General features: G+C 48.5%; 1 protein-coding gene across 1 annotated transcript in view; it reads right to left on the minus strand.

Moving 5' to 3' along the window:
* Positions 1–26,758, minus strand: part of LOC144682297 (adhesion G protein-coupled receptor G3-like) — an 87,127-nt gene that overhangs the window by 57,328 nt on the left and 3,041 nt on the right. The window contains exons 3-6 of the mRNA XM_078544771.1: positions 17,482–17,601; positions 6,788–6,898; positions 3,752–3,795; positions 3,555–3,657 (exon numbers count right to left, since the gene is read on the minus strand). Coding sequence (XP_078400897.1) covers positions 3,555–3,657; positions 3,752–3,795; positions 6,788–6,898; positions 17,482–17,601 — 378 coding nt within the window. The remainder of the gene's footprint in view (positions 1–3,554; positions 3,658–3,751; positions 3,796–6,787; positions 6,899–17,481; positions 17,602–26,758) is intronic.

Raw genomic sequence — 26,758 nt, forward strand, 5'->3', positions numbered from 1 at the left:
CAGACTTGCAGAATCTGTGTCTTGTGGTCACAAATCTGGATGTTAATGGAGTGGAATCTTTTCCTGTTGACGCAGGCACCCGGCTGACCCGCTGGCGCCTTGATGGCCACATGTGCAGTCAATTTCACCCTGGACACGGGGGAACCCAGCAATCGCTGCAAACCCTCTGGTTCACTCAGCCTGGCTGGCCTCGTCCATATGGAAATGAATAAGTGTTTTGACCCGCCTGAACAGAGCATCAGTCATCAGCTTGAAGCAACTGTGGACAGCTGATTGGGAGACTCCACAAAGATCCCCCACTGACCCCTGGAAAGAGCCAGAGGCATAGAAAATGAGAGCCACTGTGACCTTCAGAGCCACTGGCACGGGGTGGCCACCCACACAGTTGAACATGATCTCAGGCCCAATCATCTGACAAATAGAGATCACAGTCTCCCTGGAGAGGCAGAGCCTCCTTCGGCATTGCACCTCTGACACGTTGAGGTAGCTGCATCACTCCCTGTACACTCTGGCAGCTGGATAGCGGTGTCTTCTGCTGCCCCTTCTGCCTTGGACTCCCTGCTGGCTTTCTGATGGCCTTAATTGGCTTTTTAATTGTCGACGGGCACAGTTCCGACTCCTGCGTGGACTCGCCCACCTCAGTGTTGCTCGTGTGTGAGATGATGTCAGGACACACGCCCGACGACATCTCGCACAATTTCACGTGCGTTCAGGTCAGGCACGCGCCCGACCTTGGAATGTAAAATTCAGGCCAGTGTTTCCCCTGGCTGGAGAATCTAGAGCTGGGGCTTATACTCTCAGGATAAGGGGCTGACCATTTAGGACTAAAATGAGGAGACGTTTCTTCACTCAGTGTGGGTTGTAAATCTTTTGGATCTCTCTACCCCAGAGGGTTGTGGGGTCTCAGTCACTGAGCAGCTCAAGAGTGAATTTTGGGAGCTAAAGGCATCAAGGGATATGGGGATAGGTGGGGAAGGTGGTGTTGATGTCGACCAGGCTTGTCCGTCCTTCTCACGTTGGGGGGGCCACATTTCAATTTTCCTCACACCTGGGGGGTGTGGAGCGGGGGAGCTGATAAGCAAATTTCGGAAAGATAAGGTTTGGAACAACATTAAATACAAATTTCAAAAAACAAAAGCTGATGTATGAAAACAAACAACTTGCTGAGCAAAACAAAAATGTCACAACAACAAACTGATCATTTTAAAAATGAGTAATAAATAAAGACGACCATTAGAATGTGAAAGAGTGACAGTGTGTGTGTCCAGCTCACTCCCAGTCTCAGGGCACTCACTCACTCTCCCTCACCTGCTGTGAGAGTGCCTGTTGGTGTGCGGGGGTGAGGATGAATCAGAACCCTGAGGCTGGGAGTGAGCCAGAGACAGACTCTACGCACACGCACGCTCACACACACACACACCCTCACCAAACCTCACCCCAACGCACACCCTCACCCACACACCGACCCTCACTCACACACTCAACCACCTTCACTCATATACCCTCACTCACCCACCACTTCACCCACCCTCTTTCCCTTGCTCATCCATCCTCACTTACTCACCCATCCTCGCACACACACTCACAGACTGGGGAGGGGTGAGAGCAGAGGAGAGACCTGAAGCGAGGCCTGTGGCCTAGCAGAGCCAGAACACGGGTGCCCACTGGAGGAGCGCCAAGAGCCGGAAGGGACATGGGGAGAGCCAGGAGGGATGGGGCCAGGGCCGGTGGAAAGGAGCTGGAGCCAGGAACAAGTGGCTGGAGCTGGGCCGGGAGCTGTGGGGAAGCAGCTGGGAAGAGCATGGTGAACGGAGTCCCTGCACACTCCAGAGTCTCTCTCTCTCTCTTTCTCTCCATCTTCCCATCCTCGCAGGTCCTGGTGTTCTCTGCTCCTCCAATCACAGCCTGTTTCTCTCCCCATGTTTGCTGCTGATAGGTTCATTATTGAGTGAACCTGATTTCAGTCAAAGTCTTGGGTTCCCAGAAATCTGAAGCAAGTTCCCCATGTCATGTTCTGTGGCTGAGCTCTCTCTCCCTCTCTCTCTCTCTCTCACTCACTGGGCCCTCCTGATAATCTGATTCTCTCTTAGTCTTTATGCTGTTGTCAGCTTCACAGCCACAGACAAAGCAATGCCCTGGTGGAAAGAGTTTGCAAGTCAGGATCACACAACTGGAACATCACAGTGATGGTGTCAGAGAAAAGGCCGCCCTGTCAGACACGGCCTGTAGTAAAACTCCAGACAGATCCTCCTGAGTCTGTAGGCCCTGTGATGTGGATACCTGCAGGTCGCTCGCTGCATTCATACAAGCTGCTGCTAAAACTCTCTCTCAGCCTCCATCTTTTTTCTCCTCCATGTCATCCTGCTCCTCCTCAAAGCACAGAAAGAATGGAACCCCAGAGGAGAAATCCATTATTTCACAATGCAGAGCTCCCATTAAATTCTCAGCAAGTTTCACAAATATCGCTCATTGCTCAGAAGCAGCAGCTTCAAAATAGTGGAAGTGACTCCTAATCAAAATAATGTTGTCGAATTGCCCTCCTGTGACCTTTCACCTTTCCAATCTGTTACTGCCATTGGTCATCCTACATGCTCAGCATTGCCACCTTTTCAGCTGTGGTGATTTGAAGGGACAGCAAGTCCCATTCCCTATCCCCCCTCTGCTCATTGACCTACATTGGCTCCCAGTCCAGCAACACTTTATCATTTTAAAATACGCACCCTGATATTGGAATTCCTCTCTGACCTTGCCCTTCCATATCTCTGTAACCTCCTGCAGGCCCACAGCCCTCTGAGATCTGTGCTCCTCCAAATCTGCGCTCCAATGCATTCGACTACCTTTTTGACCAAGATTTTGGTGACCTGTGTCTCAATCATTGGCTCAGAGTCAATTTTTCTCTGATCCCATTCCTGTGAAGTACCTTGGAATATTTTACCACATTAAAGGTGCCGTATAAAGGTAAGTTGTTGTTGTTGTTGTTGTGATGAGCGGGTGGAAAAGCAGGGAAATCTCAAAAGCCACTTGGCCATGTTCATTGAGATTCAGTGGGAGGCATTTCTGGTGGATCAGGGCACAGGAAGAAAACCAAGGCCGGAATTTTCCGGCCCCTCCTGCCAGCGGAATCTTCCAGTCCCGCTGAAGTCAATGGACTTTTCAATGGCTCGTTGCATTTTCCAGCCCCACCCCCTCCGTGACAGGGCCGGAAAACTCCACTCCAAGTTGTTCATTTCATTAAGGCCAGGGTTTCGGGGCCTCTGCCCTTGTTTTGCTCCCAGAAAGTCTCAAGCCCATCAAAAACTGACATTTTATTTAAGATAATCCAGCCCGGCATTTCCATGGGTTTCTTTAGAGGTCGTGTCGCCCTTAATGACAACGATGTAAACTTTGCAGAAATTGGGGTACCAGAATCACAAATTATTTTGCCGGAGAGTCTTTAAAATCTGGGCAGAGCCCTACTGGACTGCAGTGAGAATGGAGAGGCAGTCTGATTTTTCAGGCTGATGTCAAGTTATATTAACATTTATTTAAACTGTAAAGATGAGCATTATTCATACCGTCGATTCCAGTGTAACAGCAAAGAAGAAACCCAAACGGTCACAACTGCAGGTGATGGTGTTGACTCCATTGTTATTTGTGTAACATCCATTCAGATCGACGCTATCTGTAATGGAGAATTATTAATTATAAGAATCATTATCTCATTAACACATTCCAGTCCTGATTGATGTCAGCATTTTATAAAATTCTTCACTTACCTTCACCAGGAGCCCTGGAGCCGCACGATGTAGGATTTGTCTAAAATGAAGAAGATAAATCTTACCATTAGATTCATCAGCAATAAAACAGTTTAATCAGGTGTGTAAGTGTTTAAACAATTAGACATTATTCGTCAGCCTGCTAATAAGGTAAAGCAGATAATTAGGAGGAAGTGTATTGCTAAATGTGAAATCGCATAGTTGTGATCGTATAACAGACATTTCAGGAATCACCAAGTGCTGTCTAGGTCCATAGCTCTGCATCATGCGGGTGGAGAATGGGAACCACAATAGGGGTGATGTCTAGCTGTACACATCATCACGATGTCACGCTCCCGGCTGCCATGAGAAGCTAAGGTCTCCAGATTTTACTTGAAATGTTACCCACACCCAAGCCCTTCAGACATTACGTGGAGGCCATTGAAAGCTGCACCGAGTGAGATTGACCCCAACGTGGGTCACCATTAAAACCTACAAGATCCACAAAGACCAGTCTTCAGTACAGCAGCCTCAGGAGAATAAACCAAACTGCGAAATCTATATTCATGGGGCCACATGATATGATCCTTTGATGCAAGTCTAAGATATGCATTGCCCAACCACCATGTTGATAGAGCAACTGGCTTTGCTCATGTCACTGCTGTGGACAGAAAGGCAGCTCATTGTACTGAGATTGTGTAAAATACCATAGACCAGAGGGACATGATGGCAGATAAGTGAGGAGTGGGGGTGGTGCATCTGTTTCACTTGTATGACCTCGGAGCATTGCATCAGATAGGAGATCCAGTCACTATACGAGACTTTCAGAAAAGCAAAATATATTTACAGATGTGCAAAGTATATACAGTGAGTGAATGCCCGTTCCACCATTCTGCTCGCAGTGTTTCTTCATTTTTCTTACCCTACCTCTATGTCTGGGGGCATCCTGGACATCTGCAGCAGAGGTGGAGGCAGCTGCTGACTGCTACACCTTGTATCTGCGATGACCTTGGCCAGTGTCCTCTGGAGGGCCGAGGCCTGGAGGGCCCCGGCCAGCTTTGGGTCTCCTGCTGTGGGGCAGGTGCACCTTCCTCGGCCAGAGCAGCTGGAGTTGCTGGGGTCACAGGCAGAGGGGATTTGGAGCAGCTGAACAGCCCGGGAGAGTCCTGCCCAGATTGCCCCGGGGTGTCTGGCTGATGGTCCTCCTCCCTGTGGGTGCCTGAGGGCACCTCCCTAACTCCTTGAGGGAAAGGGGCTCCTGGGGAGGGAGGTTGAGGTGCTCTGTACCCCTCTTGCATAGCAACTGATGGATCCCACTCATGGCTACAGTCATGTTGTGCAGGTCCGAGCGCATATGCAGCACAAACAGCTGGACCAAGGTCTCCATGGCGGTCGCCACCCTTCCAATGGTGACTCCAATGCGCTGGCATGTCGGTGCCACGATATCAGACAACGTGGACGGACTCCTCTGCTCTCCGTTCTAATCTGCTGACAGCCTCTGACAACCCTGCCTGCTGCATCCCTGTCTGTCTTTGAAAATCCAACATCTGTGAGGGCCCATTCCAGAGGCTCGTCATTGGACTTGGACTCAGCAGGGGCCTGTCCTCCAGCAGTCCTCCGACGGTCTGAAGGTTGACTTGCTCTGGTGGAGGGGATGAGATCATTCATCCTCTTCTGGCACTGGATAGCGATCCTCTTCTGAGGACCACAGGCACGGACCGCACTGTGACCTCGTCCCCAGTCTTGGTGGTGAGGCTTGTGGACCTCCAGCTCCCATCACGGTGTAAAGGTTCTCCCGCTGGTCTTCGACAGCCTGTCGGAGTGCCACCAGTGTCTTGTTGCTGAACTCCAGGGCACAGCGCTCGTCTCTTCTTGGGGCCATTCTGGTGTTTGCCACGACAAGTCCTGTGCTGCAGAAAGCGAATGTGTGTGTGGGTGGTGTTAAATATGATGCCCGGCAATATGAGCCAATGGGGAAATGGCAGGCGGACGAATCCCAGTCCCCCTACGAGATACAACGAGCTGCTCATTCATGGATATATAATGAGGTAAAAGCAGATGATCTGGTGCGGCAACCACCACGCCGGCTGGCAGGAACCGTGCCGACTTTCCCACCCACCACCGGACTTAGTCTCCGGAGCGGAAAATTCCACCTAGTCTTTCTGTATTTTCATTAATACCACAAGAAGTAGACAGTGCTCCATGGAACTTGGTGAAGTCATTTTACTGAAATGGAAGGTGATGGCTCCAAATCTCAGAGCCTCTCGGGCTGTGAATGGAATGTTTTTTGGGTGGACGGGATGAACAAAGGAACAGCATCTGTTCACACCAGGTCCCTGTCCATCTTCTGCTGATCTGAAATTCTGGCCATGGTGGGGGCGGGTCTATTGATGTAAATGAGGAAAATACACCATTGAAGTTCTGTCTTTTACTTGTGTCCTGGGAACGTTGGGTATAAGGGACGTTCTGCAATCAACTAAATTTGATAAAGTGTCAAAATAAAAACGTCATCATTTTCAATGAATTTTTTCCTCACAGCTCCACAAGTTTGATGAAACAGGAACACCTGACCCGAGGTGGACAACCTGTTTTACTGAGAATGTTATGTGTGCCCACCTGCAATATAAAAATACCTCTGACCTCAGGATTTTGGATGGGGCCAGGGCTGCCTCCATGGGGTGGGTAATAGTTCTGTCCTGACCCAAATTCTCCCTTCAAAATCCTCCAAAGGATTTTCAAAGCACAAGTGATTGACAATATGTCACAAGACACAACTATCTTCATTTGTATGGCATCATAATATACCTGCACTCCCACCATGATCAGAACTTCTGAAGGGCATTAAAGAGACAAGGTGATCACAGCTCCAAATTCTCCAAACCTGCCCAGAAAGTGCTCCATTTACAGCCCTAGGACTGGGGAATTTCTGGCTCATTCAGCCTAACGTTCACACCAACACTGGAGATGATAATACAGACTGTGCTGCACAACTCCAATCACAGAAATGGCTGCACACAGGCTGAGCTCTATGACATTGTTTAGTTTTATCTCACCTGCCATGTCAAACCTTGAAATGTAGCTGTCAGAGGGGTTGTGAGATCATCAATACTCAGACTCCCCACTCGAACTGTAACACTGGGTGAAACAGGATTCCTCTCCTGACCCTGTAACAACACAGAAAATAATTGTTGAAAATCCACTTACTTAGGATTTACATTACACACAGAAACATTTCAGTGATCTTCATTCCTGTGGCGAGGGTGAGCAGTGCAGGTTTCCTCATTGTAACACATCTTCTCTTTGGGGCTGGAATTCCAGGAGGTCACTTTGCTGTCAGAAGAGTGAGAATCACAACTCCAGACCCCTCATGAAGCCTTCTCTAGACCCTGTCTCAAACTGTGGTGATGGGGTCAATAACACATTAAAGCACATCACCCCACTGGGAATCCTGGGAGTCAGAGTGACACCGTACCCACATACAGGAACAGAAATTCAGAGGCAATTATTTTGCGATATTTGCAGGGCACCGGGTGCATAACCAGTTCCTTATGAGGAGCCCCAAGCCTAATGGTGGGGCCCAAGCTGCCCCTGATTTTGGGCCTTGGGCTTCATCACAAAGGAGCCAGCATGGTCCAACAGCACCTGGGAGAGAGGTGACCAAGATCAGATCATTGGTAGAGTCGCAGCATCCTCAGGTAAGTCAAGTCAGGGACCAGGGTTGGAGACTGAATGAGGAAGGATAGTGTTATGTTCTTCTGTTCGGTTGCTTTGCTCGTGAACACGGTTGCACCCCTATCTACCAGCAGGTGAGTTGGCAACAATATACTGCAGACGCAGAGACCAATATAAGATGAAGCACATGCTGTTTATTTACACAGGGAACAGAGCACTAACATCATGTGTGCTTCTCCAACCAGCCCCTACTCTCAACTATTCATTAACATTGTAGCCCACACTACACAGCAATTGGGTAATACAGTCACGTGGTCAATCTGCTCACATTCTCTTAAAGGTTTTTGCACCTCAGATTATCACAGATAGGACTCCAGGGGATCGAGGATCAGATTGTCGGAAACTGAGGTCAATGACAGTCGGGAGTGGCAGCAATCAAGAGTGAGAGATCGGCAGTGAGATTTTGTAAAATGTGCAGTCAGGAGGAGTAATCCTGTTCTCCGGGCTCCATATCCATGAAAGTAAGGGTCTAATGTCTGTGGCAGGCGTGACCTCTGGACATTACAATTATCCATTCCCATTACAGCAATGGTACACTTCCTGACTGCCATCTCAGGGGCCTGAGTGGGCCAGTTAGCACCCAAATAACTGGTGCTGCATGACCAAGTTTTCAGGTCAGATTGGCCCAACTCTAAAGGAGATGCCTGACCATCTCTGAAAGGTGGTCAATCCCCAATCTGATCGATTACCTGCTTTCCTACGTCATTCTGAACAAGCAGAAGATAATCCTCTTTGCTCCCACATGAGAATTGGGTCTGGTTAGGAGAGGTAATGCTGTTTCTCATTGGGTTACCATGACTGGGCGGGATGACACTGCAGTGTTTTTATCTAATTAGAGAGGGGCATCACTTTTTGAGCAACAGGGTAAATAATTACTGACAAATTTCAAGGAACGGCAGCCGAGCAGGAGGTCAGCAGCAGTGAGGGGTCTCACATTGTCTGATGGTTCCATGGACGTGTTGCTGCCTGACAAGGGGCCATAGAGTCAGAACTTCACTGCACAGAAGAGCATTCAGCCAATCATGTCTACCAGCTGGAAAAGAGCTACCTCGCCTAATCCCACTGACCAGCTCATGGTCTTTACCCTTGTAGGTTACTCACTTCAAAGATCAAGTGTTGAACACCAAGGGTCATGAACCAGAAGCGAGGGGTTTAGGCTGTATGAACATGGTGCTGGGGCAGTTAATGAAACCAGCACCATTCCAAGGACTGTCACACTGTGCTTAAAGAGGTTCAATGATCTCAACAAGGGTGGTCAAGTAAGGCAAGGAACCATTGCCTCCCCACATCCTCGACCATTTCTGGAGGATTCACTCATCTCCTTCCTGCTCTATCATCACCCGGTCACCTCTTCAAACACTCAAGCACCGCCTGAGCTCACAGGCAAACTGCTAACTCTCAGTCTTGCACAAGCGGTTCTGTGAATCTTCAAGGATTATTCATTGAAAGAGACAATGCACTTGCTCCATCATCATGCACTCACCGAGGGGAGAGCAGGTCTCCCTGCCATTCCCATTCCATGAACAATATCTTCACTCCCCACAAAGAACAAGGTGATGAACAAGCAGAGAACTGAAACTGGGGGAAGAACACTCAGACTGAACACCCTAAATCCACAGAGAATCATAAAACAGTGAAGCACAGAAGGAGGCCATTTAGCCCATCGAGATTGCATCAGCTCTTTCAAAGAACAATCCTCTTAGCCCCTCTCCCCTACTCTTTCCTCATATCCATGCAACTTTCTTTCCCCTTCAAGTATTTATCCATTTCCCTTTTGAAGTTCATGATTGAATCTGAACCCACCACCCTATCAATCTCTGCGTTTCACATCCTAACCACATCTATGTGAAAATGTTTTTCCTCATATCACCTTTGTCTCTTTTTCAGTATCTGTGCTCACTGGTGATCCACCCGTCAGCTATTGGAAACAGTTTCTACAAATTGACTCCATTTAAACCCTTCGTATTTTTAAATACCTCTATCAATCTCTTCTTAGTCTTCACTTGCACACTCTCCTGTGCTGCTCTTTTCTCAGTCTCTTTGATCTTTCTGTGCCTCTGTTACTCTGAGCTTCTGACCTTTTCCCTCTCCTCCCCTCCACACCCCCAGCTCCACTAATTTTAATCCTTCTCCGAAAGTTGATCGTCATCCAGGCCTTGCAGACAAATTTTCCCATTGGAATTTCTCCAGGATTTGAATGTATAATCCATTTCCAGTGGGTCATGTGATCAGTGATAAAAAATCCAACTTTCTAATAAACTTTCTCCAAGCCAAAACCATAAATAAATCTTATGTTTACTTAACCACTAAGATTTCCTTCATTCACAAGTATCTTCCACAGCTCTCAGCACCAAAAATAATGAACTTCCTCAAGCCGGAGATTAAAACATCACTGTAAAAAGAGCAGAGACTTTAAAATGCAATCGCTGGTGGCATGTGACAGTAGAATGACCAAGAACTGCAGCATGTGAGTGTTTACAATCAGGGGGTTCTTCAAAAGTTTGGCTTTCTTGCCATATCCCCAAGACCAGGCTACCACACTCCCACATGGAGACTGTGGGCAAGATTTCAACTCATTCAAAACCCAGCTGCTTACACAGAGTTAAAATCCCGCCCTGTAGTCTTGTTAAAGAAGCTTTCTCTATTGAAAACTGTGGATCCTGCACCACTTGGATTATATTGGTGTCAATTTTGGGGATGGTGGTGTCGCTAACGTGTAGTTGTGATATGACAGATTTTGTAAAATAGCCAATCTTTCTTTTAAATGGACACAAGGAGCCATAAAAACGGATCTCAAAAGTCTGCTGACCTTTTACAAATGCAATGTTTGTCACGTTTCTAGAAGGCTCCAAGTGGGTAGCCAATAGCCAAACCGAGACATGTGAAGATATTTGAAAACCAATTTTGTGCAGAGAACCCAGGAGATCTCCGGAAGACAGTTCCAGCCCACAGCTCTCAGCTGAACTAACAGGGAACAGCTTTTGAGAGCTGGGTTTCTCTCTGCTACCAGGAGTCACAGAGGAAGTTGTCCTGAAAACATCACGGGTCTGTTGAAATGGAAGCCAGGCAATCTTCAAATGTCGTGCTGACAGAACCAATAAAGAAAAGGGACCTTTACTCATTCCCAAAGCTGCTCTACTAACAGAGTCCATCTCTTAAGGCAAATTCCAACTATTGAACTACAAAAGCCATCACAGCTGCTGAACACAAACTCGTCAACTTCACTCACTCGTGGATCACTTTGAGGAAATGGCATTGACGTAGTTGTTACATTGATGAGGTGGTAATGTCACTAGACTAGTGATCCAGGAGCCTAGGTAAACGCTGTAGAGACATGTGTTCAAATTCTACCCCGTAAACTGGTGGAATTTAAATTCAATTCATTAATAAATCGATCTGGAATTAAAAGCTAGTTCCAGCTTTGGTGACCATGAAAACTTCAGATTGTCGTAAATACCTAAACTAGGGCGTGTGTAACACTGTTAGGGCGGCGGGACAGCCGGCACGGCACAGCCCAGCTCCGGGAAGCCGAGAGCAACGATATTCCTGAGGGGAACAGAGTGGAAAATCTGCCCCCAAACAGCCCAAACCTCGCTGTTTGCACCACACCCGCTCCCCCACCTTCGACCCCCCCAAGTCACTTGGGTGGAACAGCCCTATCAGGATGGACCAGGACAGTTTTCTCAACCCAATAACAGTGAATCTGTTTTGAACACCATGGCCTGGATTTTCCAGTCCCGACCAAAGCCGGACCCATCACAGGCGGGACAGAAAAATTGGCAAAGCAGCAAAATGTCCATTGATTTTCGGTGGGAATTTCCGTGGAGGGACCGGAAAATCCCAGCCTGTCTGCAGGAATACACCCAAGGCTGAGACTATCACAGACAACGGGTCCGGTGAGTGACACAGTTTTAATGGGTATAAATATTACCTCCCTTAATGTGCAGAATGTGAAATCCACTACATAATGTGTTCCAACCTTGGGGTACCCCACCCAGGTCAAAGCTAACCGGCTGTTTCTGCAGGAGTGTGGAATACTGCACCTCAGCACCTACCGGCAGTGGTCACAATGGTGGTCCCATGGACAATCGATGTGGTCAGGATGAAATGGTTCTTGTTCCTCTGGTCTGGGCATTCAGCTGTGGGGAGGAAATTTCACCATCCCTGAAGTTAAGGAGGTGGTGGGCGGTCACCTCTCTGTAGCAGACGTAATGTCCAAAAACAGTCTGCTCTGGTTAATCAACATGTACATCTCAACAGCGAGCGGCTGGCCATCCTTCAGCAGCTCCCACAGCTGCTGGCAACGTCCAGGCTGGTCACCCTAGGCAGTGACTTCAACTGCAGCATCAATCCAGGTGGACGATCAGCAGGGCCGACAGTAAACTGGACGCTTCGTCCAGGCTCCTGATGAAAACAATAAAAGACGCCAAGCTGCACGACATCGTCAGCAACCCTGCAGATGGAGCACCGTGTTGATACAACTGGTCGAGGCCAGACAGGTCCGTCCGTTCCAGGATAGACTTCCTGATTGGGTCCTGCGCATTCATGGTCAGATCCACTGATGTCAAACCTGAGTTCTTCTCTGACCACTGCCTCCTACTGGCCGACTGTCGCCTTCAGGAAGACCAAAGGGTTGGTTGAGGGATTTGAAAGCTAAACGAGAAACTGATGACCCCAGAAAACATCAAGGAACTCAAAAAAGATTACAAATGTTGGAAAACTGTGAGAAACCCTCTTTGAGTCCCTGTAGCACTGGTGGGAAGTGCCCAAGGCAAACATCAAGAGATTTTTCATTCTCACAGGTGTTCACAAGGCAAGAGTGAGACAGAGGGAAAGGTTGTGACTCCAGGATCTCCATAGTTGAAGAGCCAGCAGGCCTCGCTCTTTGCTGTGGAGGCCTACAAGATCATCTTCCAGTCCAGCGTCCATTCTGTGGAGCAGGAGGAGACGTGCTCGTGTTTCTTCTTCCCAAAGGTACACAGAGAGCGCTCTGCGATCAGCAGCCTGAACCTAGAAGGCGGTTCAGTAACATCATTGCAGCCTGACATGCCAAGGATCAGATAATCAGCCTTTTATGCTGGATTGTAGGATGTGAAACCAACAGACAGCACAGCCTCCCAGTCCTTCCTGTCCTCAATCGTGGAGGTCTGAGACAACAATTCATGGGACAGTCTAGACAAACCACTAGCTCTGGATGAGCTGCCAAAGGCCGTCAGGTCCTTTAAGATGAGTAAAACTCCAGAAGTGATGGTTACTGGCCGAGTTGTATTGGACTCAGTGGGACTGGATCGGCCCAGACCTGTTGGAAGTATACAAGAGTGTGCTTCTGGCTGGCAGCATGTTAGAATCCATGAGGAAAGGCATCATCACCCTCATCAAGCAGAAGGGCTTAACAAATCAAGCACGGTGAGCATCAATAGTAAACAGACCCACATAGTCAAACACAGAATAACTGAACACAACAACTGGCAAAGCTGTATTTATTGTTCATCCCGACTCACCTTGAGGACATTAAAAATCACCCATACAGGACAGGGACCTTGTGTAGGTTGAGTCAGGTAGATGTAGCATCTCTTCCCTGAAGGACATTAGGGAACCGATGGTCTTTTATAACAATCAGGCAGCTTTCATGATCCTTTTCTGCCAAAGCCCCACAAATACCAGATATATCGAAACTACAACTGACCACGATACAGGAGTCACAACATCCAGGTTTTACTGGGGACTTGAGGCTGTAACCTTTACCACATTAATTGATTTCGCTTTTTACAAAAACTGATTTAAAAAATGATGTTTCAAAGGAAATTGCAGCAGATACTTCTGTGAAGTTTGTCAATTTCAAGGTGAAATGTATTGGTGATGGGAAAGCCCAGCTTTACTCCGCCAGAGAAGCGGGCCCCGCCGCCATTTTAAATGGGCGGACCAGTTAAGGCCCTCCCAGCGTGACGTCCGGCGGGAAGTGCTATGCACTTCCTGTGCGGGGGCGGGGGGTGGATTCCCCAAAAGCGAGAGTGCGCTCTTTCGCACATGCACATGAAAGAGTGCACATCGCCCTGAGGCTAAGTGCTGCCTCAGGGACATCGCTTACACTTTGAAAAATATGAAAAATAGAAAAAAAAAATTCCTAACATATGCCCCTCATGTGACAATGTCACATGAGATGGGACATGCTCATAATAACTTCATTAAACTTTTTAAAGCCCTACATGAAACCTCATCCCGCCGGTGGATGAGGTTTCGTGTTTTTTTCTATTTGCCGCCGGGGCTCCTGGCCTGCCCGCCAAGCTTAAGGTTGGACGGGCAGGTCCTTTAATTGCATAATTGATCCTGTCAATGGCCTCAATTGGCCATTGACAGGTTGGCGGGCCCGCAGCTGATTTTACTGCACCCCCGCCTTCCTGAAAATTAAATGGGGCGGGATGACATTGGGGGTTCCGCCCGACGTCATCCCGCGTCATTTTACGCGTTGGCAAGTGGGCCCCACCCCCTGCTCGCTGACGGCAAAATTCTGCCCATAGTGTCTGTAATCCTTGCAGCAAAGGCAATGGAAATAGATGTTTTTGTTTTGGAAGTTGGAGCTAAGTTAGTTTCAAACCATTCTCTAAGCCCTAGAAGGTTGCAAATTTTATTTATTTCTCCAGATCAAAGAAGAAATTGTCAATTACAAATAATTAGATAATTAATCTGAGGGTCTGTTTGAGAACATCCCAGAGCGTGCCACATTGACATGGAGATGGATGGAGCTTTGGGAGGTTCTCTGGTTTCATTATATCTGGGTGTTTGCTGAGAGTTTCAGTTGCAATTTGGACCTGGTGTGGTTTGATGTTCACTCAGAGGTTGATGAAGTAAATGATCATTATCTAGGCCTGTGCTGTAAGGCAGAGTGAAAAACTAACTTCATCATTCACTGTGTTGAATGTGGGTGAGGCTTAATCTCAGTTTGAATTTTGTGAGGGAACAGAAGCTGGAAGGTTGCCTAGTTTGAAACTCGTGGAAAGGTCTACAATGGTCCTCATAGACCTTTGTGGCAAAGAAAGAAACTACCAGATTAACTTGGAAGGATTTGAAAAGTAACCAGAACAAGGGACTGAGGCATCCGCAGTAAGGAGCTGGAACTGAGGAGAATTAAAAATAGTTTTCAGAGGACTGTGCATACTTATGGGTGGTCCCTGCAGAAGTAAATAACTTTTGAGATTGATGTGTCTTATAAGAGAATTCTCGAGGGAAAGTAAGAAGTAACGCTGAGTGCAAAACATACGTAGTTATAACCATATTAAGTTAATGGCACTTGTTTTGTTTAAGTCTTTCATGTACAATAAAATTTGTTCTTGTTTAGGAATGTGAAATCATGTGGCATAATTGTACTGGTTAAAACAAGGTGTTTGGATTTCTCTCTAAATGTTAAATGGTCCCTAACTGGATCGTATCAAACCTATCTCCCAGCCTCTGTAGTCATAGTGCGATACAGGCCCTGGATGAAGCTCCCACTTAAATCAGACACAACTACACAACAAAAGTCATGGCCGATGATGTAAGCAGTGTTGTGATTTATTTTTAACCTCAGTACCAGGGATATCCTGCACTCTCTGACATCAAGAAGCAAACTTTTTGGAGGAGCCGACTGGTTGGAAGTGGCCTGGGTAAGTTTTAGATAGAACTTTGCCTGGCTTTAAGCCTCCTTGTGAACCAGGAGGGGCAGGAATGCTGCCCCTAGGCTTCTCACCTGGAGGCATTCATCCTCCTCAGCCTAAACCTCCAGTCCTCCCCATCATAGCCATCAACAAACCCCTCCCCCACTCGCTGTTCTCAGCCAACTCATATGATCATAAGAAATAGGAACAGAAGTAGGCCATTTGGCCCCTTCAGACTGCTCCATCATTCAATAAGATCATGGCTGATCTGGTTATGGCCTCAATTCCACGTTCCTGTCTGGCCCCTATAACCCTTGACTCCCTGTTGATCAAAAATCTGTTTAACCCAGACTTGAATATGTTCAATCAACCAGCCTTCACTGCTCTTCAGCCGACAGTCAAGGGAGGCTTGTCGCAAGTGAGTACGTCACTTTTTTACAGCACTAGCTGTCGTAACTCAGGTAAGTTTAAAGGTCCAGCCAAGTTTAAAGATCTTTGACAAGCCAGGGAGAAGGTAAGTCTATAGGGTAAGTGGGTAGGATTGGGTGGGAGGGAGAGGTTGGCACAGGCCTGGGGGCTGAAGAAGTTGCGAGTTGGATCAGTGGGGGCAGTCAGGAATCAGGTCGGGGGGAAGACAGGAATCAGGTCAGGTAGTCGGGTCAGGGGAGATTCAAGTCAGGGGGAGTCGTGTCGAGGGGGTGGAGCCGGCTCAATGGTGGTGGGGGGAGAGTCAGGTCAGAGGCGAGTTGGCTCGGCGGAGAGTTGAGTCAGGGGAGGAAGTCGGATCAGGGATCAGTCGGGTCGGGCAGGGGGGAGTCGGGTCAGCGGGGAGTCAGGTCAGGGGGTGAATCGGGTTGAGGGTAGTTGGATCGGGGGAATCGGATTGTGAAGGAGTTGAGTTGGGGTGCGTCAGGTCCAAGGATGATGGGTCTAGGGGAGTTGGATCGTTGGGGGGAGGAGTCGCGTAGAGGGGAGTCGGCTCAGGGGGAGTTGGGTTGATGGGGGGTGGGGAGAGAGTCAGGACGGGGGCAGTTGGGAGTCGGGTCGGTGGAGGGAGGAATTGGGTCGAGGGGAGTCAGGAGTCAAGCCAGGCCTAGGAGGGGGCCATGGGGTGGGCATGGAAGGGGATGTTAGGGTAGTCGAGGTGTTATTGGGGTTGGGGGTGGTGGAGTCCCGTGGGGATGGTTGGTGGATATTTGGGGGATGGTAGTGAGGGTTATTTGCATGAGGGGTTGGGAACCTTCTTGGAGGTCAGGGGGTTAAGGGTGGTCCAGTGAGGGGGGTTCGAGGGTGTGTGGGGAGTACTTTGGGGGATAGGTGGAGGGGGTAGTGGGGGTGTCCTGTGGGAGGTCGGGGTGGGTCCGTGCTATAGTTACTGAGGGGCTCAAAGTGGTTTGAATTCTTCTAACTTTTTCTGGGGAACTATTGCTGTAAGACAGTCAGAAACATCCGAAATTTTCCATTTAAATCATACATTCGGATCATTCCCAGTGCAGGCAATTGCCAACAGGAGGTATGAACTTCCCAGGCAATTGCCATGCAATCCTTACTGGGAACGTGCCGGGGGCAGGGGTCCCCAGTGCATCTTTGGGGTACCCCCCAGGCACACAGCCCTGGAGCTGGCGAGTTTGGGCCCTATATTGCTGCTCCTGCCGAAAAGCAAGGCAGTCAGTCTGGTCGGCTGTCAAACTCTTTCGAGTTATCAACAGTCACAGATTGCAACTCTTTCGAGTACAATCACAGTTCTTGGTTTTCCGGGAGTGGGACATGAACCCACAACCCTCTGATTCAAAGGCGAGGGTGCTATGGACTGAGCCACAGCTGACACCTCCTGGTCGGCTGTCAATCAGGATCCTGCACAGAGCTATTGAAATGAGCTCCTCCTGTTCCAATCAGCAGGACCTCCACAATCCCGGCCTCATCAGCTTCTTCACCCACGGCTGGGCTCTCTCACACCCTCCCCACCTCCCCGGTAATATCGAGGCCCCGTCTCCCCCTTTTCATTCAATAAAATCCCCATTCTGAACAGGCTGTCATTAACGTTTCTGGCTCAATAATCTGTCTCTGTAGTTAGATGTTTGATGGGTAAACAGACATATTCTTATGGGATCTGGGAGGAGATGGGATGGAAGAACTCAGATGTACTCGGATGTGGTCAGGAAGTTTGCAAATTTAAATTCTTGTCCACTTGAACCCTGTGGATTAAAGACTGACTTTAGCTGAAGTGAGTCGGAGCCGCCCCAGAAATACAGTAAAAACAGCAGGTTACAGATAGAGAGTGAATAATACCCAGACTTAAACCACAAACTTAATAACAAATATCAACACTGAGCGTGTGGAATCCATACCATTGCAAATTCAGATGGAGTAGTTTACTCTGTTACCTGGAGTGAGGTTTTCTGCTTGAACTGAGTGAGAACAGCTCTCGGAGGAAGAGATGAACTGTGTCTATATCCCAAATTAACCTGAACAGCAGCAAACATCATCTGACCATCAGGACCCACCTGTACAACAATAATCACAATATATTGTTCAATGGTTTGGATCGCATTTAGCTGAACAAGCTCCTACAATGAGAAGTTTTATTATTTATAATTCCATGGTGACCAGGTGAAGGAGGCAGAGATTGAATTTTAAAGGATTTGACAATCTGTAACTGAAAGCTTCATTACTGATGGAAGAAAGAATTTTCATTTCTACAACAACGTTCAGAGCCTCAGGATGTTCCCCACTTCACAGCCAATGAATAATTCGGGATTGTTTAGTGAGAATCAGATGAGAAAAAGATGTTTGTGGATTTGGAAGTTCAGGGAGCTTCTGTTTTGAATGAGGGGCTGAATTGAATTCCCGCGCTCTCCATCTTGGCGGGGAGACTGGAAGTGGCTGTCATTGGTGCCCAAGCTAAAGGCCCAACCTCGACCATGGTCTGGAGCTCAGAGAATCGCCCAATGGACAAGCGGGAGCGGGAACAAGATCCCGATCTCAGGGTCACCTGATTGAAAGGCAGCTGCTGGCAGCATCTTTAAAGGATTATTAGCCCCGTCTTCATCATCAGAACCAGCTCAGCAAGAATGCTGAAGATCCCCATGGACAATAAATACCCCCGCACCCCAGTGACTGTACTGAATACCCCCGCACCCCAGGGACTGTACCGAATGCCCCTGCACCCCAGTGACTGTACTGAATACCCCTGCACCCCAGTGACTGTACTGAATATACCCCCGCACCCCAGTGACTGTACTGAATACCCCCGCACCCCAGGGACTGTACTGAATACCCCTGCACCCCAGTGACTGTACTGAATATACCCCCGCACCCCAGTGACTGTACCAAATGCCCCTGCACCCCAGTGACTGTACTGAATATACCCCCGCACCCCAGTGACTGTACTGAATATACCCCTGCACCCCAGTGACTGTACTGAATACCCCCGCACCCCAGTGACTGTACTGAATACCTGCACCCTAGTGACTGTACTGAATACCCCCGCACCCCAGTGACTGTACTGAATATACCCCCGCACCCCAGTGACTGTACTGAATATACCCTCGCACCCCAGTGACTGTACTGAATATACCCCCGCACCCCAGTGACTGTACTGAATATGCCCCTGCACCCCAGTGACTGTACTGAATACCCCCGCACCCCAGTGACTGTACTGAATACCTGCACCCTAGTGACTGTACTGAATACCCCCGCACCCCAGTGACTGTACTGAATATACCCCCGCACCCCAGTGACTGTACTGAATACCCCCGCACCCCAGTGACTGTACTGAATATACCCCCGCACCCCAGTGACTGTACTGAATATACCCCCGCACCCCAGTGACTGTACTGAATATACCCCCGCACCCCAGTGACTGTACTGAATACCCCCGCACCCCAGGGACTGTACTGAATATACCCCCGCACCCCAGTGACTGTACTGAATATACCCCCGCACCCCAGTGACTGTACTGAATACCCCTGCACCCCAGTGACTGTACTGAATACCCCCGCACCCCAGGGACTGTACTGAATACCCCCGCACCCCAGTGACTGTACTGAATACCCCCGCACCCCAGTGACTGTACTGAATATACCCCCGCACCCCAGTGACTGTACTGAATATACCCCCGCACCCCAGTGACTGTACTGAATACCCCCGCACCCCAGTGACTGTACTGAATATACCCCTGCACCCCAGTGACTGTGCCGAACGCCCCCACACCCCAGTGACTGTACTGAATATACCCCTGCACCCCAGTGACTGTGCCGAACGCCCCCACACCCCAGTGACTGTACTGAATATACCCCCGCACCCTAGTGACTGTACTGAATACCCCTGCACCCCAGGGACTGTACTGAATACCCCTGCATCCCAGTGACTGTACTGAATACCCATGCATCCCAGTGACTGTACTGAATGTACCCCCGCACCCCAGTGACTGTGCCGACCGCCCCCGCACCCCAGGGACTGTGTCGAACGCCCCCACACCCCAGTGACTGTGCCGAACGCCCCCGCACCCCAGTGACTGTGCCGAACGCCCCCGCACCCCAGGGACTGTGCCGACTGCCCCCGCACCCCAGGGACTGTGCCGACCGCCCCCGCACCCCAGGGACTGTGCCGAACGCCCCCGCACCCCAGTGACTGTGCCGAACGCCCCCGCACCCCAGTGACTGTGCCGAACGCCCCCGCACCCCAGGGACTGTGCCGAACGCCCCCCACCCCAGGGACTGTGCCAAACACCCCCGCACCCCAGGGACTGTGCCGAACACCCCTGGATACCAGTGACTGTACTAAAGACCCCTGGATACCAGTGACTGTACTGAAGACCCCTGGGTACCAGTGACTGTACTGAAGACCCCTGGGTACCAGTGACTGTACTGAAGACCCCTGAACCCCAGTGACTGTACTGAAGACCCCTGAACCCCAGTGACTGTACTGAAGACCCCTGGGTACCAGTGACTGTACTGAAGACCCCTGGGTACCAGTGGCCCCTCGAACAGGCAAGTGAAAGGTGGAACTGGGGCCGTGAGCTGAGAGACAGAGAGGAGGCATTGAGTTTTCGTGTCCAGCACCGGACACATGGAGGCCCACAGCAGGCAGGGATGGGAGGAGGAGATGTGAAGCCCTCAGCCCCTAACTGTTTATGTTCCCTCATACAGGGCCCCGCACTCCAGGAGGACAGGCAGCCACTGAGACAGGGGAGCTGCAGCCTACCTCAGAGGAGGAGGAGGATTCTTCAGAGGATTCAGGGTCACATCATCCCGCCCACACCCTTCACCAGCGCAGATACTCTCACGTCGGTGGGTATCCGCTCACAGTTTGATTCAGTGTCACAAGCCGGTGAGAACATCACAGACTCGCCTGAGCAGCTGATGGAGGCTGTGACCGCCGAGGTCACTGACAGTCAGAGGACTGTTGGAGGCCAGGCCCATGCTGAGTCCCAGGCTGATGATGGGCCTCTGGATTCGGCAACATGGCACCTGCTACAGCAGCATCTAGAAGTGAGAGAACATCTGCTGGCAGTTCCAGGAGCTCAGCACACACATGTCAGGACAATGGAGAGTCTATTCAGGCCATGAGGTTCCTCCAGCTGCTCTTCCATTTCTGGATCGCAGGGAGCTGTAAGTGGAATGGCGGGGAAGCTGCTGCCTGAATACGGGGGATCCTCTCAATGAGCTGCAATTGTGGACAGTGGCTTCTCCGCCCTCAGCCAGTGACCCCGGTACCTCCACTGGCTGCAGCAGCTGCCTCTCCACTCACCCCATTTTCAATCTCCCGTCTGCCTCTCCACTCACCCCGTTTTCAATCTCCTGACTGCCTCTCCACTCGCCCCGTTTTCAATCTCCCGACTGCCTCTCCACTCGCGCTGTTTTCAATCTCCCGACTGCCTCTCCACTCGCCCCGTTTTCAATCTCCCGACTGCCTCTCCACTCACCCTGTTTTCAATCTCCCGACTGCCTCTCCACTCACCCTGTTTTCAATCTCCTGACTGCCTCTCCACTCGCCCTGTTTTCAATCTCCTGACTGCCTCTCCACTCGCCCCGTTTTCAATCTCCCGACTGCCTCTCCACTCACCCTGTTTTCAATCTCCTGACCGCCTCTCCACTCGCCCTGTTTTCAATCTCCCGACTGCCTCTCCACTCATGCTGTTTTCAGACTCGAGGGAAGGACAGTCTGTAATTACAGCATTTTAAGGGAAATCATTCACAGGGAACCTCAGTTCAGGAGCTTTGGTTAAAAAAAAACTGTTCTTCAACTGCAAGGACTTGGAATTTGAAATTAGGCGCAGAGACTAGTCCCACAAGATATCGGAGTTCAGATGTGAGTGAAGACCTCACTCCAAGCTCAGTGATTTGGGCAAAAGGTTTCGTTTTATCTGAATGTTGAGATCAGCTATTTAGAAGCCACTCATCCTAACAGTGAAGGCTAGAGTGTCAAATTTGTTTTAACAAAGGTGCCCCAGGCTGAGAGGGCCGGGAGAGGCAAGTTTCAACAGCTCTTGGCAGAGCTCAGCTGAACTGTCGGGCGGTTCTGTCATTTTGTTCTCTCAGTTTAGGCACCAAATCCAGCTTTCCTGTCCTGTCAGTCAAGGCGCGGTAGCAACCCAGCAGAATAAAACTGCACAGTTTCAATACGGCAACAGAAACAGCCGGCAAAGCTAAATCTCTGCAATCTAAAGATCTGCAACTTAAAACCCTTTCTCCTTATTTCCAGCCAGATTAAAAGAAGCCAAGAATCTAAAGAACTACTTTTAAAATATACAAGACAGAGAAAGAATAACGTAATTTTCTCCTGATCAGCGCCACTGTCAAGAGCCAACAATAATACATTGTTGCAGCATTTAGGGACAACAGAAAGACAACAGGTTCAGATTCACACTCAGAGATACAGCATACAGCAACTACATTCGTGTAACACCCAGTGCAGCGAATAACCAAGAACATCACACCGGCAAAGAAAGATTTGACTATGAACTGGCGAGCAGGAGATCTACTTGCAGAATTTCAACTCTTTAGACAGAAGATCTGCTTACGCTTTGTACACCAGCAGGTACAGGACATGGGGAAAAAAGCTGCCTAATGACTAATTGCTGTTGGCAAGGAGGGGTTAATGCATGTAAACTCATCAGGTCTATCTGCTGAAAACCAAAGGGACCCCAATAAAATTTTCAAACTCATCGAAGATCAACTAAAGGTCCGAGTTAACTTTAGAATTCGCAGGCTAGAGTTTATGGCATAGAAACAACAGCCAAGTGAAAGCATTGATCAATTTGTAAGTAGGTGCTGGTGCAAAGGAGCCGAATGCGACTTCAATGCCAAAGACCTTGCGGGGAGATTGGTGGAGCTTGTCATCACTTCAACACCCATCCAGTCTTTCAGGGAAGCGCTACTAGACAATACCAAAGGTTACACAATAGATGCACGATTGGATGGAGGTAGAAAATTTGAAGCATTAGTAGCTGGGAACAGCCCCTTCAAGCTCTCGATCACAAATCTACCATTGCCGCAGTAACCAAATCATTAAAGACACCCAGAACCTGCATGTGTTGTGGTCTTACACACTTTTAAAAATTCATTCATGGGATGTGGGCTTCACTGGCTAGACCAGCATTTATTGCCCATCCCTAATTGCCCTTGAGAAGGTGGTGGTGAGCTGCTTTCTTGAACCACTGCAGTCCATGTGCTGTAGGTACAACCACAGTGCTGTTAGGGAGGGAGTTCCAGGATTTGGACCCAGCGACAGTGAAGGAATGGCGATATATTTCCAAGTCAGGATGCGTGAGTGACTTGAAGGGAATCTGCCAGGTGATGGCGTTCCCATCTATCTGCTGCCCTTGTCCTTCTAGATGGCAGTGTTTGTGGGTTTGAAAGGTGCTGTCTAAGGAGCCTTGGTGAATTACCCAGGCCGTGTCCAGCATATTTCAACATGTGCAAATTATGTTCCACCAAAGGACATTGAGCAATAATGTGTCATAAACACAACCAAGCACACAAGCCCAGAGTACAAAACTCATGATAAAAACGCTGATATAATTCTGTTACCTGTGTATTAAAGAACGAGTGTTCTCTACATTTATGCCTGGACCCAACACAACTAAACATGGCACTAAAGCGATGTCCTCACAAAATCCCCACACTTGAGGAACTGAACCGCAAGCTTGCAGAAGGAAGATACTTCTCGAAGTTGGACTGTGTGTGTGTGGGTATCAATGATTCATTTAACTGGAGGAAGTAAGGACAGTCTGTGGCTGTGGGAACTGAGAGATGAACGATAAAGGTGCTGGGTGCATGCATTTGTGATGAGAGGCTATTGTGAAGTTGAACGTATGAGTAAATAAGTTGGGTTTTTTAATTTGCAGCAGGTGATAGGTAGGGACTGGACTTTTCAGTTGTTAAATTTCAAAGGGAAGTTTAGAAGTGACAAGAGACTTTACAACTTACAAAGGTTCTAAGTAAAGAAGGGAAGATTATTAAATTTTATCGGACCTGAAAGTGGAGGCAATAGGAAAACATGAAAGATTTTTATATTTTGGAACAGTTGAGTTCAAAGAGGTGATTAAGACAATAAAATCGAATATGAAAGGGGAAAGGATATTTAAGGAAAGATGTTGAGCTGAGTTGTGTGGCTGTGTGGGGGAGGTGGCCTGAGACCAGATCTGTGCTGGGAGAAGGTTTGGAAGTTGTGAATTTGGAGCAGTCACCGAGTTTTAACCAGAGAAGACTTTGTTTTCAGAAAGCAGTCTGTTTCTAAACTTTTCTTTTGGGTTTCCACAGCAGAGTGGAAGAGAATGAGAAGTCATGTGGTATACCTTTTACTAAAGTGACAGCAGTTCTGCCTTGGGTAATATTACTGGATTCTTATCATTAAAAATCTATAAGGGAGTTGTTGCTTACTTGTGTGTTCTAACCAAGTGGGTTTTTTGGGGATGTTTTTTAAAACTGTTTTAATTGTATAACTGTAATCTTATGTGCTTAAATTTTATTTTCTTCTTGTTAACAAATCTTTTAATTTTAAAATCCTAAAAATGTTACTGGGATTCTATGCTTCTGGGATCAGTAGCTTTTCACTTGTTTTCAAATTGTTAAACAAAGGTTCTGGTCAGTAAGACAAGTTTCCCTTTTGGATTTGTCCGGCTCAGCAAATAACATCGGCTGTGGTCGTAAGAGAAGCTAAGAATGGTTACTGGTCCATCCATCTGGCACTAGCATCACAAGACCTCATCACTTTTCATACCCGTTTTAGACAGCATTGCTTCTTGTGCTTACCATTTGGACTCTCGGTGAGCCAAGTGTTTCAACAACACACGGACTGCATCGTAGAGGTGCCTTGGTGCCTGTGCATCGCCGAAGACAGAGCAGCCCTTTGCAGGGCTAAAGCAAAACATGACTACAACCTAAACATGCTCATGGACCATAAGACGTAGGAGCAGAAGTAAGCCATTCGGCCCATCAAATCAGCTCTGTCATTCAATCAGATCCTGGTTGATCTGATAATCCTCAACTCAACTTTTCTGCCTTTTCCCCATAACCCTTCATTCCCTTACTGATTAAAAAATCTGTCTATCTCAGCCTTGAATATACTTAAAGGTCCAGTCTCTACAGCCCTCTGCAGTAAAGAATTCCACAGATTCACTACTCTCAGAGAAGAAATTCCTCCTCATCTCTGTCTTAAACGTGCGACCCCTTACTCTGAGATTACGCCCTCTGGTCCTAGACTCTCCCACAAGGGAAAACAACCTCCCAGCATCGACCCTGTCAAACCCCTAAGAATCATATGTTTCAATAAGGTCGCCTCTCATTCTTCTAAACTCCAATGAGTACAGGCCCAACCTACTCAACCTCTCCTCATAAGAAAATCACTCCATATCCAGGATCAACCTAGTGAACCTTCTCTGGACTGCCTCCAATGCCAGTATATCTTCCCTTAGATAAGGGGACCAAAACTGTTCACAGATGAAAGCATGGCCTTGTTTTAAAAAGTGCCAAAAGCCAAATCAATGCGAGTCAGATCAACTTTTTTGGCTCCATCTACTCCACTCAAGATATTCAGCCTGATCCAGCAAAATAGAAGATGTACAAAAGATGCCTACCCCACAACACAAGGACAACCTGCAAAGGTATCTTCGGTTTTTCAACTTTCTATCTCCGTACATCACGGGTTTTGCAGCCAAAGTTTCTCCGCTCAGGAACCTCTTCAAGAAGGACACACCATATGTATAGCAAGGAGGCCGCCAGCACATTTTTCAGAGTTTGGAGGGAGCCCTGTCTTTGAGCTCGTGTGTCTTGCGATACTACGAGTCCCCCCAAACCCACTTCACTCAAGGTGGATGTGTCACAAAAGCGTCTTGTGAGTGCTTACCACAGGAATGCAAGCCTGTTGCTTTTGCCTCAAAGGCTCTCACCACTGCACAAGCCAATTACTCTAACACTGAACATGAAATTCTTGCAATAGTATTTGTCATCCAATGTTTCCACATGTTTCTGTTTGGAAAACATTTCATGGTCCAAACAGGCCACAAGCTGCTGGAGATGATCTGCTGGAAAGCACTCATCAGTGCACAATCATGGCTCCAGCACCTACTGGTGAAGATTCAGGGTTACGACCTTGATGCTCAATATAAACCAGGCTCTAAAATGGTAACCTCTGGGACCCCGAGTCAGTTACGCAACCCGTCCAACAACAGATGTGAGTCTGGACCTCCGTGTGGACAATATCGAATATGAGGTGGAAGACAATCTCCACATTGACTTGAACTACTTCAGGCAAAGTCAAGCCAAAATGCTACAACAGGTATCCCAAGAAGACCCACAGTTACAACAGCTGAAGGGAGTTATTATCGCTGGTTGGCCCGATCACATCACGGATGTTCATGAAAGTGTCCAGTCATTCCGGCACTACAGAGATGAACCGGGCATCTGCAGAAGCATCAAATTCAAAGGCAAGCAAGTCCTCATACCTCAGCCAATGCATCAAACCATTTTAAGCCGCCTAAACATCGGACACGTGGGCAAAGAACGAACGAAACGCCTTGCGAGAGAATCAGTCCATTAGCCTAGTATTAACGAAGACATTGACAGATTGACACAAACATGCCATACGTGTCACATGCACCAACCACAACCGAGTAGAGAATTATTGTTACCACATGAAATCCCCTCTGTCCCATGGTTGAAAATAGCCACTGATTTATTCCACCTAGACAGCGGAGATTACATCTTGGTAACTGAATATTTTACCATCATGACTGTTCCCTGGGAACCAGGAACACAGCTGCACAATGCATTTTCCGTGGTTGAAGACCAGTTGCACATTGAGGGAATGGAAAGCCCTTCCTGTTGTTGAAGGCTGCTGGCTGGCCTGTGAGAACCTTGATGGTCACATGTGTTCAGTCAATGGCACCTTGCACCTGGGGGAATCCAGCGATGGCCCCTAAGCCAAGAGCCTTCTCCACCTGGCTATCTGGGTGGGTCTGGTAGCGCACAGAGTCACCAGCCCTCTTGAACAAGGCATTGCTCACCTCCTTGGTACAATGATGAGCTGCTGCCTGGGAGAAGCTGCATGTGTGCCCAGTGGGTCTCTGGAAAGAGACGGATGTGTTGAAGTTCAGTGCCATGGTTATCTTCAGAGCCATGGGCATTGGGTGTCACCGAGGCCCATGGGTCACACCTC

The sequence above is a fragment of the Cetorhinus maximus genome, chromosome 6 (genome assembly GCF_964194155.1).
Source record: "Cetorhinus maximus chromosome 6, sCetMax3.hap1.1, whole genome shotgun sequence".
Taxonomy (NCBI): domain Eukaryota; kingdom Metazoa; phylum Chordata; class Chondrichthyes; order Lamniformes; family Cetorhinidae; genus Cetorhinus; species Cetorhinus maximus.